This window comes from Phyllobates terribilis, unplaced genomic scaffold (assembly GCF_046119375.1).
Source record: "Phyllobates terribilis strain yellow unplaced genomic scaffold, ASM4611937v1 Scaffold_2__4_contigs__length_985480577, whole genome shotgun sequence".
NCBI classification, from domain to species: domain Eukaryota; kingdom Metazoa; phylum Chordata; class Amphibia; order Anura; family Dendrobatidae; genus Phyllobates; species Phyllobates terribilis.
Genome location: NW_027362762.1, coordinates 638,414,820 through 638,428,078, shown reverse-complemented (window position 1 = coordinate 638,428,078; position 13,259 = coordinate 638,414,820). Strand labels below are relative to the sequence as shown.

Below are 13,259 nucleotides of genomic sequence, written 5' to 3'. Positions count from 1 at the left end.
TCTGCAAGTACTGTGTGAGTATCTGGCTCTGTCTTTCCCTTCCTGTCTGTTCCGTGTGAACAGAGCCCTGTCCTCCCTGCTCAGCCTTGTCTGCACTCTAGCTGTGCTTGCCTGTAACCCTCTGCCTGTATTGTTTCTGAGTCCCGGTGTGTACTGGGTCCTATCCCGCCTGTGTTCCTACCTGCTAGTGCCTCCCTGTCTGCACTCTAGCTGTGCTTGCCTTTACCCCCCTGCCTGCATACCCGCCTGCCTGCATACCAGTCGTGCCTGCCTATACCCTCCAGTCTGTGTGCCAGCCTACCAGCCTGTTCCTGTATTCCCCTGTGTGGGTCAACAGCCGTGTCCGGGGTCTGTCCTGGAGTAGCACCTGGTCCCTCTGCTCGGTTCCTCCTTGGTGCACTGGCGTCGTATGCCGTCGTGCGACCCTGGTCGGATCGGGTGAATACTTAGTCACGCCCCTCCAGGCATTCACTCTCCGGCACGGTCCAGTGGAATCACTACAATCACACGCACACGCCGCTCAGCCCGGGCGTGTGCATAACAGCATGCTCAGGCCATGGTTCCCGTTGAGCCCCACGGCCTTCGCTCTTTGAGAAGTTTTTCCAGCGAATACATGCATTAAAATAAAATAAATAAATTTTTTTCCCCCTTTAGCTGAGTTCCAGGCGAGTTACGCACCCGTCCAGATGGATCTATCAGCCCTCGTTCCTGCGGATCCGCCACGTTACTATGGGGATCCAAGACAGTGTCGTGCATTTGTGGAGCAATGCATGCTACACTTTAAGGCCTACCCTCTCTATTTTCCTTCCGATTGGGCTAAAGTGGCCTTTATGATTGACTACCTAGCGGGTGATGCCTTGAAATGGGTCACCCCCCTATGGGAAGCATGGGATCCTGTCATCCTTGACCTGCAGGCCTTCCTGGTGGCCTTTCGTATGGTCTTCGAGGACCCTAACTCTGAAGCCCCTGCTGAAGCTTCACTTCCCAATATCCCGGAGCAGCCCCGACGGGTAATGTGTGTGGGTAGCGCAATAGTCCTCCAGCCCAATGAGACTACTGCCCACCCAGAATCCTCACAGGGTGACTACGCTTTCCGGAATACTTCTCTCAACCTCAAGAGGCAGTCCAGACGTGCTAGACGTAGAGGCAAGCCGTCACGCCAGGGTCTGTCCTCCCTGAGACCTCCTGACCCCAACCTTGAAGTCCCTACTGAAGCTTCATCTCCCTGTATCCCGGAGAAACCCCAATGGGTAATGTGCGTGGGTAGTGCACCAGTTCTCCTGGCCGAAGAGACTTCTGCCCATCCAGACTCCACACAGGAGAACTTCCTGCACCCGGCATCAGATGCTTCTTTCTCTTTAACCGGTGTGCATGTCCAAGGATGCTCCAAAGCTGTGGTTACCTCAGAGTCTGTGCACCTCTACTACCTGGCGGAGGATCCCCTGTTGCCTCCTGAACCCTCCGGGATACCACTCGATGACAAATGGAGAGAGACTTCTCTACACCCGGTACTCAATACTTTGTCCGCTTCGTCCTGTGAGCCTGACAATGGGTACCCCAAAGTGGTAGTTACCTCCGAGTCTCTACACCCCTCCGACCAGGCGGAGGATCTCCAGTTGTCTCCTGAACCCTTCGGGGTGCTACCTGGTAACGAAAGGACAGAGACTCTCCTATACTCTGTACCTGATACCTCGCTCGCTTCGTCCAGTGAGTCCAACCTAGTGTACTCCGAAGCAGAAGTTACTCCCGAGTCTCTACACCCCTCCGACCAGGCGGAGGACCTCCAGTTGTGTTCAGAACCCTTCGGGGTGCCACCTGGTGGTGAATGGACAGAGACTTTCTTATACTCGGTACCCGATACCTCGCCTGCTTCCTCCAGTGAGTCCAACCTAGTGTACTCCGAAGCAGAGGTTACTCCCGTGTCTCTACACCCCTCCGACCAGGCGGAGGACCTCCAGTTGTGTTCAGAACCCTTCGGGGTGCCACCTGGTGGTGAATGGACAGAGACTTTCCTATACTCGGTACCCGATACCTCGCCTGCTTCCTCCAGTAAGTCCGACCTAGTGTACTCTGAAGCAGTTGTTTTCTCTGAGCCTCTGCACTCTTCTGACCCGGCGGAGGACCTCCAGTTGTTTCCTGAATCCTCCGGGGTACCACCAGATAACAAAGAGACAGTGACTTTTCCTCATTATGTACCTGATAACCCGTCTATTTTTTCCTGTGAGCTTGACAAGATGTACCTCGAAGCAGAGATTACCCTCAAGTCTCTGTCCCCCTCCAACCCAGTGAACGACTGGTCCTCGAATTCCCTGCGGAAGATTCTGGCAGGTCTGAAGAAGAGGGGGCGTAAGGGGGGAGGTACTGTAACATACCTGGCGGCGTCCTTGCATAGTGGTCCATTTCCCACTGTGCAGGAGCGCGCACTTGATCTCCTGTCCGGAATGTCTCTCTGGCTTCCCTCCATGCTGTCTGTTTGTGTCTGTCTCTGCTGCTTAAGGGCGGCGCCCGATCACTTCCTGCTTTTTGTACCTGCTGTGGGTCACACCCCTTGTGCGTCCTCAGCCTATTGCTGTCTGACACTTGGTATATAGCTCAGCAGCTCCCTTCTATCCCTGCCTGAGCATAGTGTTTTCCTTCAGTGTGTGCTTGCACTCTGAAGGTGCCAGGTCCCGTCTCTTGTCTCCTGCTTTTTGTATCAGTTCCCGTGTCTGAACTGAGTCCTGTATGTCTCCTGCTTTGCGGTATCAGCTCCCGTGTCTGAACTGAGTCCTTTCTGTGTTCTCTTGTCTGTCCTGTCTGAACACGCTCCTAGCCTGTTCCTCCTGCCTTCTAGGGGCCGATTACCTAGACCCGTTCCTGTATCTTGTCTGACCTGTCTGTACTCGCTCCTAGCCTGTTCCTCTCGCCTTCTAGTGGCCGATTTCCTAGACCCGCTCCTGTGTCTGGTCTGTCCTGTCTTAACACGCTCCTTGCCTGTTCGTTCCGCCTCTCTGGGGGCCGTATTCCCAGACCCGCTCCTGTATCCCTCTGCAGTGTCGGTCTCCTCCGTACACTCAGTTCCAGTCTGAACTCTCTCCTGTCCTTTACCTGTTTTGCCTCTATGTCCGTTCCCTTCCTTTTTCTGCAGAGTCTGAACTCGTACCTAACTCCTGCTTGTTGTCTCTGCAAGTACTGTGTGAGTATCTGGCTCTGTCTTTCCCTTCCTGTCTGTTCCGTGTGAACAGAGCCCTGTCCTCCCTGCTCAGCCTTGTCTGCACTCTAGCTGTGCTTGCCTGTAACCCTCTGCCTGTATTGTTTCTGAGTCCCGGTGTGTACTGGGTCCTATCCCGCCTGTGTTCCTACCTGCTAGTGCCTCCCTGTCTGCACTCTAGCTGTGCTTGCCTTTACCCCCCTGCCTGCATACCCGCCTGCCTGCATACCAGTCGTGCCTGCCTATACCCTCCAGTCTGTGTGCCAGCCTACCAGCCTGTTCCTGTATTCCCCTGTGTGGGTCAACAGCCGTGTCCGGGGTCTGTCCTGGAGTAGCACCTGGTCCCTCTGCTCGGTTCCTCCTTGGTGCACTGGCGTCGTATGCCGTCGTGCGACCCTGGTCGGATCGGGTGAATACTTAGTCACGCCCCTCCAGGCATTCACTCTCCGGCACGGTCCAGTGGAATCACTACAATCACACGCACACGCCGCTCAGCCCGGGCGTGTGCATAACACTGGGTTACTAGTGTTTATTGATGATGTAACCGAAGACATAAGCAGCCAGATGAATTCTGAAATTTACAGGACTATACTCTCTGCTCAGATTCAACCAAATGCAGCAAAGTTGATTGGACGGTGCTTCACAGTACAGATGGACTGTGACCCAAAACATACTGCAAAAGCAGCCCAGGGGATTTTTAAGGCAAAGAATTGGAATATTCTGCAATGGTCGAGTCAATCACAGAAAAACCCATAAACAAACAACAGAAGTCAGCTGGAGTAAAGGCTTGGCAAATCATCACAAAGGTCAAAACCCCACATTTGGTGACGTCCATGGTTTCCAGACTTCAGGCAGTCATTGCCTGCAAAGGATCCTCAACAAAGTATTAAAAATGAACATTTTATTTATGGTAAAGATAATTTGTCCAATTGCTTTTTGAGCTCCTAAAATAAGGAGGCTTTGTAGAAAAATGATTGCAATTTCTAAATGTTTCACAGAATATTTTTGTGCAACCTCTTTAATTAAACTAGAAATTCTACAATTGAGTTGCATATCAGTTGTTTAATTTTAAATCAAAAGTAGTGGCATGCAAAGCCCAAATCATGAAGATACGGTCAATGTCCAAATATTTCTGGACCTAACTGTACATCATATGTCATCTCCCTAACATTGATACGAGCTCAGAAACTGAGCCTGAATCTCTACTGGCAGATGATGGCTATTATATTAAGCCATCATCTGCCTCTAACATCTGCACACGGAGTAAAGCTCCTTGCGTGACCTGTTAAATGTCGCTATCAATTTGTGACAGCAGCGTTTACAGTGCACCAGCAGGGAGGTTGGCCGTTAAAACCGCCCATCGGCACCCTCGCAACATTTTTGTAGCTCTGATCAGAGCATCATGGACATGAAATTGCTGGTATTGAAAGGTAACTCCACATCTCAGAGAGACAGAAGAGTCTGGGAGTACAAACTTATGATGACCTTTGAAACATTCAGAGCAGGAATGAGAATGTTGCATGGATTTTTGTCTTTCTACATCAATTAAGAAATGTGCTCCTCAAGCCATTTGGAGGCATCACAACCCTGGACCAGACCTCAATCAGAGGACAATAAAATTTCACACTCCTTACCTATGAACGGCTCCAATATTTACTGCCATTTTCTCCCCTTCCTATATTAATAGTTCTACTTCACCTCATTTGTCTTATTTGCTGCATTATTCCTGTGTCCTGTTGAGTATAAATATGTGACTCTTCAGGTTTTGTGATAGGAGGAGGAAGATCGGCAGCACTGTTGTTGAATGTAGTGTCCTCAAGAAAGGAACTCATGGTCCAGACTCATCAAAATAGGAACCTCAGCACCACATAGAAACGTTGGACCATATCTGTTTTGACTCCTTGCCAGATCAAAATAAATATCACTTGCAGCAAGACCTATAGTCTCTTACCCTTTCTGTGGTGCTGAGATTCCTATCTTTAGATTTTGTGTTATACCAGCCTGATGAAGAGACCTAAGTAGTCTTGAAAGCTGCTATTTGTCACCATCATTTCAATTGACCATTAAAAGGTATCAACCACTGAGGACTCTCAAATTTTAATAATTTTCTATCTACTGGCTTGCAGAGTACAAATACAGTTAGGTCCATATATATTTGGACAGAGACAACATTTTTCTAAGTTTGGTTCTAGACATTACCACAATGAATTTTAAACAAAACAATTCAGATGCAGTTGAAGTTCAGACTTCCTAAATTCCTAAACCCTTCATCCAATTTTAATGTGGATACCCTCAAATGAAAGCTGAAAGTCTGAACTTCAACTGCATCTGAATTGTTTTGTTTAAAATTCATTGTGGTAATGTCTAGAACCAAAATTAGAAAAATGTTGTCTCTGTCCAAATATATATGGACCTAACTGTATGTACAGTATATTTTTCCTTTATGGACATACTGTAGTTTTTTTCATGAAAACAGATGTGTGAGGTAAAAAGTTTGAACACACCTGTTCATGCAGTGGTTTTCCTTGTTCTTATTAAAATGTGCACATTGTAGATTCAGACTGAAAGAAGTAAAAAAAAGTAAAACCATGAAGAAACTTATGGAAACAAGGAGTTAAGAAACAAACCAGAATGTATCATACTTCTGCAAAGTAACTGCCTTTTACTTTGATGAGAGCTTTACACACCCACAGCATTCTCTCAAGCAACTTCATCAGATAGCTTTCCAACAATCTTGAAGGAGTTCTCAGGTGTTCATCCCTTGTTAGCTGCTTTGGCTTTGCTCTGCGGTCCAACTCCTCCTATACCATCTCAATTAGGTCAGTTGACTCTGGAGGCCATTTCATCTGACGCACTCTATCCCTCTCCTTCTTGGTCACATAGCCCTTTCATAGCCTGGTGGTGTGTTTTTGGTCATTATCCTGTTGCAACACAAATTATGTTTTCACAAAGCACAAACCAGATGGGAAGACATGTCATTGCAGAATGCTGTGGTACCCATACTGGGTAAGACTGCCTTTTAATACGAAATAAATCACCAACAGTGTCACTAACAATCCCCTCACACACACATGCAGAAACTTTCCACTCAACTTTTGCATCTAACAAAGACATGGTGTTTGGTACCAAAAGTCTACAATTATGACTCATCAAACCACACTACAGATTTCCACTAATGCAATGTGCAGTCTTTGTGTTGCTTGGTCCAAACAAGGCTCTTCTAGTTTGTGGTCCTCAGTAGTGGCTTCTTTCAAGCAATTTGACCATAAAAGCCTACTTTTCACAGGCTCCTCTGGTTGTAGTTGATGTTGAGATGTGCCAGCTGCTTGATGTCTGGGCATCAGTTTTTTAGGTGCCATCAGTTTTCGGTTTGCTAATTTATCCTCTGCAACAGAGGTAATTCTTGGTCTTCTTTTCGATGGGCAGTCCTTAAGAATACATTCAAGGTTTTAAAAAATTTCCCAGACTGACTGACATTCATGTCTTAAAGTAATGATGGACTGTTCTTTCTCTTAACTTATTTGAGTGATTCTGGTTTAGAACAGTTGTAGAGTAGGTCTCAGCATTGTATGAAACTGTCTACACTGCTTCTGCAAAACATATCTAATCTGAGGGTCACAAACACTTTCTGAAGGGCAGGTGATTCCACAAATAAATTCTTGATGAGACACAGTCATTAATTGGAAGCCATTACAGATTACTACCTGATGAACCTGCTTGAGAGATGAGATTCTTAACATGCATCTTATTCATTAAATGATGAAAACACAAAAATTCGCAACATTTTTGCACAACTTCGAGTTGCACAAAACTTTTGAGACATTTCGAAGTGTGATGAATTGAGGTCATTGTGTCCAACACAGGACTAGTTTTGTTTTTAGCATTCAAATGAGAAGCAGTTATTAAAAAGAATCTCTTACCAGATTTTTTGCTTACCCATTTGAAAGTAGCATGATGAAGAGACAGAGACGCTGATTTCAGCAATGTATTACTTACTGAGCTGATTGCTGCTGTTTTGATAAAATCAGTGTTTTGTCTGCTGCATGTTTACCAGTTCTCTGAATGCTAAGTGCTGTATAACCCTGCCAACACCACCATCTTTGGCAGCTTTCTACCTATTCATAGTGTATAATCAGTGGTGGAGACAAGGTTATAAAGAACTCATAAATATGAGCAGCAAGCTTACCAGTCTTCTAATTATGATCTCCTGTTGATAAAACAGTGAGTATCCCTTGTAGACTGTGAGCGTTCACGGGCAGGGTCCTCTCTCCTCCTGTACCAGTTTGCCGTTGCGTTATTGTTCAAGATTTTTGTAATTGTTTCTGCTATGTATACCCCTTTTTCACATGTAAAGCGCCATGGAATAAATGGTGCTATAATAATAAATAATAAGAATTATATCAAAACTAAAACAAGCAAACCAGTAACTGACACATCCCTGGAATCAGGGTCTCTTCCCCTACATCATATTGCTCTCAGAGTGATAGCAAAGATCTGGTAATAAATTCCCTTCAATGGCTACTTCTCATTTTAATGCTAAAACATGGACTCTATGACCTTAATTGACAGTGGCATTTAACCGATTAACAGCCTCAGTTGGATCCAAGAGCATCAGTTTCTTTTCCGGTTGACAGGGCGGGACTTCTGGTGTCATGCTTGACGGTAGTCCCGTCCTGTCAACCGGAAGAGAAACCACTGGTCTGTTAACAGGGAGCAGCTGAATCTCTGGCAGGAGCGGTCAATGACCGGCATCGGGTACAACAGGCTGGTAGTTGCCTCTGTTAGCAACAACATGCCATTTTTGTTAAAGTCCCAGATATCCCCTTTAAGCAGGACCTGTGCAGCCAAGAGCAATGGCAGCCTATGCACATGAAACGGTTCACTACAGAAGCGGTCTGCCTTTGTTAACAACCGCCGATTGGTAAATATAAATGGACCTTTAGTTTGTGCTGAATGTTTCCTTCACTTTGTGCCTTAAATAGTAACTGTTGCTTCAATTTTTACTATTATTATTCAAGAGTACAGATGAAAAGAAGCAACTTTGTATGATATTTTATCAGATATATCTGCTTCTTTCTCCTCTTGGATCGATCTTTCATTCTCAATTCATGGGTAAGATCTGTATTCAGTGAAGACAGATTTTCCCAAATTCTGAGATTTATTATTATTTATATATATTTATTATTATTATTTATTTATTTATTTTACTCACTTATATGGCGCCACCATATTCCACAGCACTTTACAGACATTTTCATTTCTGTCCCCAGAATAAATAAGATAGAATAAAAAAGTGTATTATTGTCATGTGTACTATGAATTTACCTGTTTTATGTAAAAAATGTTTCTCACTGTAAAGAAGCATTATCAGCTGCTGCACTACTGTTAGACAAGTTGAAGTCATGAAGCCTTGTTTTTTTTCAACAGCAAGTTCCTAATGCACATAGAGATTGGGTCTGTGCTTTGGGCTTTGTAACAGGACGGCCCATGATGCTCAGTGGATGCCGAGCAGGTTTTCTCAAAGTATGGAATATGGACAACTTCACTTCTATTGGAGAAGTTAAAGGTCATGACAGCCCTATTAATGCAATGTGTAACAATTCCCGTCATATATATACAGCATCCAGGTGAGAAGGGAAATATTAAAAGCTGTTGTACACTACATGAACAACTCCACCTTATATAGTATATTTCCCAGGATAAAATAAACAAAAACCGATAGTCACCTGCTGTGATGTCGGTGCTGGGACATTGTTATGTGTGGTGAGTGCTGCGGCCACAAATGGCCTGCTTTGCTCGAATGACGGAGAGATCGGTAGTTGCAGCACTCAAGTGGCATAATAATGTCACGCAAGCGCCGGTAGATCCGGTGCCAATATTACTGCAACTGTGCCAATGCATGAGCTTTTTTTTTTAACAGTAATTTTTATTGAATTATAAAATAGAATGATACAATACAATAATACAAATAACACGTTACATTGTAGCCTGATAATTGAATGGAAACCAACATTCCTATAGCTGGGAAGACTTTCTTTATCCTATGACTGGTTGACAATGAAGTAATAAGCTCGAGAAGTTGAGGGGACAAATGGGCCCTAGCACCAGTCTCTTCTCCCACCTTTGTTTCAAGGCTTTCCATTTATTGTTACAAAACCTTTCCAAGTGATTAAAGAAAACAATGCTTATTAACAAAAAAAAAACAGACAAATCGACAATGGACAAAGACATAAGGAAGGGGGTAGGAGGGATAAAGTGAAGTGAGCTAATCAACAATTATACTGAGCCCAGTAATGTAGGAGCTTATTTTACAGTGGAGAATACAGCATTTTTGAAGGGGAAGTCCAAGTAGTGAAAAACCCCCTTAAGAAAATGTATTGGATACATGAATATATTTTTTATGTAACTTATTTTTAGCCTTGTAATCATGATTTCCTATCTTCCATATTCTTTCTATCATCAGCTGATTGGTGTAAAATTTTTATGTATATATTTCTGACTGAATTTGGTTTGTTGGTTTGTTGGTTTCTTGCATCACAGATCATTCCCCGATCCACTATCACAGTTTCTAATAAGGGTATGTGCGTTTCTATAAGACGCCTCCATTACTAACCGCGTGGTTAAGTGGTCGCTGCTTTTTCAATAAAAGACACGACCAGAATAAAATATTTTAATGAAATAAAAAAAACACGGTTCTACATTTTTTTATTACATGCCCCCGCGAAGCCCTCGATCTCCTGAAAAAAACATAAAAAAACAAACAATATTCCTCACCTGTCCACCGTCAACGACGTAGTCCACGATCAGCGGCGAGTGTCCCACGACGATCTGTGTCACTTCTACAGAAGTGACATCAGCCATCACTGATGTCACTGCTGTAGAATACAGCACTGTATACTGACAGGGGTGTAAAATCACCCCCTGTCAGTATACAGTGCTGCAAGGGCTCACTAGGGTTCATCAGCTGAAGATCAGCTGATGAGCCCCGGTGAGCTAGAGAGCGTGGGAACATTCTTGTGAATGTTCCCATGCTAAGCATCAGCTGATCGGTCATGTTACCATCAGCTGATTGCTGCCGCCACTGATCACCTGATGGTCACATGACCATCAACTGATCGGTGACATCAGCAATCACCTGATGGTCGCATGACCATCAGGTGATCGCTGACATCACCGATCAGCTCATGGTCACGTGACCATCAGGTGATCAGTGATGTCACCGGAGGTCCTGTAAGTACACTGTGGGGCGCAAGCCTGCGCCCAGTAGTGTACAGTGAATCACCGACGGGACAACATCGCAAAGGAGGACACCGGGGGCCACCGGACAGGTGAGTATAAGGATTTTTTTATTTCATTTTCACTTTTTTATTCTTATTTTCACTGGCGGTGGCACATGCTGCTTCTCCCACCCACGGTGCTCTCGCTGTTATCAGCCAGAGCAGCGGTCGGATGAGAGGAGTAGCTGTCTCCTCTCCCAATTCGGGTACCAGCCAATTTACATTGAAAAGCCGCAAATCCGCATGTATAGTTATTATACATGCGGGTTTGCTGCGATTAAATGCAACTCAATGGGCACGATTTCGCCACAAAATCGCACCTGAATTGGTTGTGCTGCGGTTTGTGCCGCAATGATAATTCGCAGCGGAAATTTCTGCATCATGTGCACAGCACATGCGGATTATCATTGGGGAACATGGCAGACCTATTACCAAGCGGTTTTAATGCGTTTTCGCAGCGGAAAAAAGGCTGCGGAAATGCATTAAAACCGCATCGTGTTAACTCAGCCTTGGGGAGTTGGTCAAGTATTTGCATTGCCTTCTCAGCTGAAGTGTGTGGGCTTTATGATAGCAGCCGAGTCAACTATTCCCTTAATCTTTCAGAAAGAAAGTCACACTTAATCACGGGTACCTATCATGATCTTCTCAGACTAATATGACCAAACTTACACCAGGATATCTCTGCACTGATTTTTCTTCTCTCCGAGTTATAATGACAATACCCCTTTTCTTTTTCAGTGACTGCCGGGTCAAGCTTTGGGTCTATGTTCCTGGTCTTACTCCATGTCTTCCACGTCGTGTTTTAGCAATCAAGGGTCGAGCAACTAGCCTTCCATAATGTGTCCTCTATCTTTTAATTCCTGGTCCCTCTTCCAACTGTCCTTCTCATTTCCATTATCCCTCCCCCTTTCATCTAATGTATGGGCCACTCCCTGGAGTGTATCGATGGATGAGTTTCTTATTATGTATACAATAAACTTGGCATCTATTATGTGAAGAAAATATGAGGACTTCCATGACCTCTGCCACTGCAGCAACCTCTCAGTGAAGATGAGGAGTTTAAGAGGTGGCTATTTCAGGATCAGGTGACATAAAAGACCCAAGAAATGTAGTCCTGATCAAAACAGAACTAAGAGCATAGTGCTGAATACCGTTTTTATTGTATTGTTTTTATGAAGGTATTAAGAACTTTATCACTGGTATTACATTTTGTAGTGTCTCACACTGTCTTTGTAGTACAATAATGCTTACCTAGATCATTTTCATTATATTTGCCTGTGAAATGTTATGTAAAGTAAGCTGATACAAAAACATAAAAATGATGTTTAAAAAAATGGAAAAAAAGAGAACTCTGAAACAACTATCGTGTTTAAATAATAACTTTCCTTATGTCAAGTTTCTTGAACCATTCTGTCATAAAAGTTTTTTTTTGTTGCCAAACTTCTGTATTATATACTTTACCTTTCTATTTGCCAGTATGTTCTTCATGTTTTTCATAAGTCACCGCAAAAGCACGCTCCTATCCTGATGTCAGACAACAAAATATGTTTTAGCTATTCTCCAGGGGCAAGTTTCTACCTCAGGATAGATTCACACGTGGTAGATTTAGTTGGAGAAATTTCAGTGACTGTTCTATTCATAAAGTTTGCAGAAAAGTATGTTCTTGCTGCCTTAACAACCCTTCACAGATAGATGGAGATTTCTGCAACAAAATCTTCTGCTTATAAACCCACTTACTATTAAAGGCCTACTTATGGATGAAGCACATTTTAGTCTCTAAACTACTTTACTAGTTTAGATTGTACCAGCAAAGTTAACTGAACCTGCTTTGTACAGTTTGAAATACTTTTATTTAAAGCACAATTTCTATTTAATGTGTATTTGAATTTTCCTTAAAGAATATAAAGATAAGTAATCATTAAAACTGCATGGCTTTGTGATTTATTTATTTCTACAGTAGCATAGCAAAAGCTTTGTAATAGCTTAAAGGCCCCGTCTAGTGGGTGCAGCCTCGCTCAATACACTTATATTGAGCCAGGCCGCGCCCCATGTAGTCTAGTGGTTGCGGCCACCTATTGGCCGCGGCCTGGCTCAATACAAGTGTATTGAGCGAGGCTGCGCCCACTAAACGGGTTCTGCCCTGGAGTATGCATATTGCATACTTGACTGCCATTCCCGGTGCAGACAATGGCGAATCCTCAAAGTGCACAGTGCATACGCTGGGAGGATTCACAAGTCTGCAATCACACAGAGTGACTGCAAACTTATCATTCTAGGCCAGACAACCACGTTAAAAGCAATAGCAACTGCTGAAAGAATAAAGGAAGCAGATGGGGTACAATGTTTTTTCTACATGCTAAAACATACAAATTATGTATTCAAATTTTTGTTAAAAGGAATCTGTCAGCAGATTTTTTTGCTATTTATCCTGAGAACAGCATGATAGCAGAAGATAATATAATAGTAGAGACCTTGATTCCAGTGACGTGTCACTGACTAGGCTGCTTATTGTAGTGTCAATAATATCAGTGTTTTATCAGAAGATTGTCCCTAGAGGACTAGTTGTCCCATGCTATGTGTAACCCTGTGTCAGGAATTATGTTGCCTTCTACAGTTTGACCACTAGTGGTCGCTATTTTTCAGTTTAATAATTGTGCTGCATTTTCACTCCTTACCATTGGAGGCTGCTGTTGTGTTCTACAATTGCCCTTTTCCAAGATGGCTGATTCTGAATCTATGGCTTTCCTCGCAGCCATGAGCCAGGTGTTTGATGACCCTAATCATTGTGCAAA

The 13,259-nt window shown here is 44.0% G+C and overlaps 1 protein-coding gene across 3 annotated transcripts in view; it reads left to right on the top strand.

The window, feature by feature from the left end:
- The window catches only part of KIF21B (kinesin family member 21B), a 456,179-nt gene extending 443,811 nt beyond the window's left edge, over positions 1–12,368 (top strand). For 2 of the 3 annotated variants that reach the window (XM_073666619.1, XM_073666617.1), the window contains 2 exons: positions 8,618–8,817; positions 11,206–12,368. In XM_073666619.1, the coding sequence (XP_073522720.1) occupies positions 8,618–8,817; positions 11,206–11,305 (300 nt within the window). In that variant the 3' untranslated portion in view covers positions 11,306–12,368. The remainder of the gene's footprint in view (positions 1–8,617; positions 8,818–11,205) is intronic. The other variant, XM_073666618.1, reaches the window with a different exon arrangement.
- Positions 12,369–13,259: the final 891 nt, after the last annotated feature.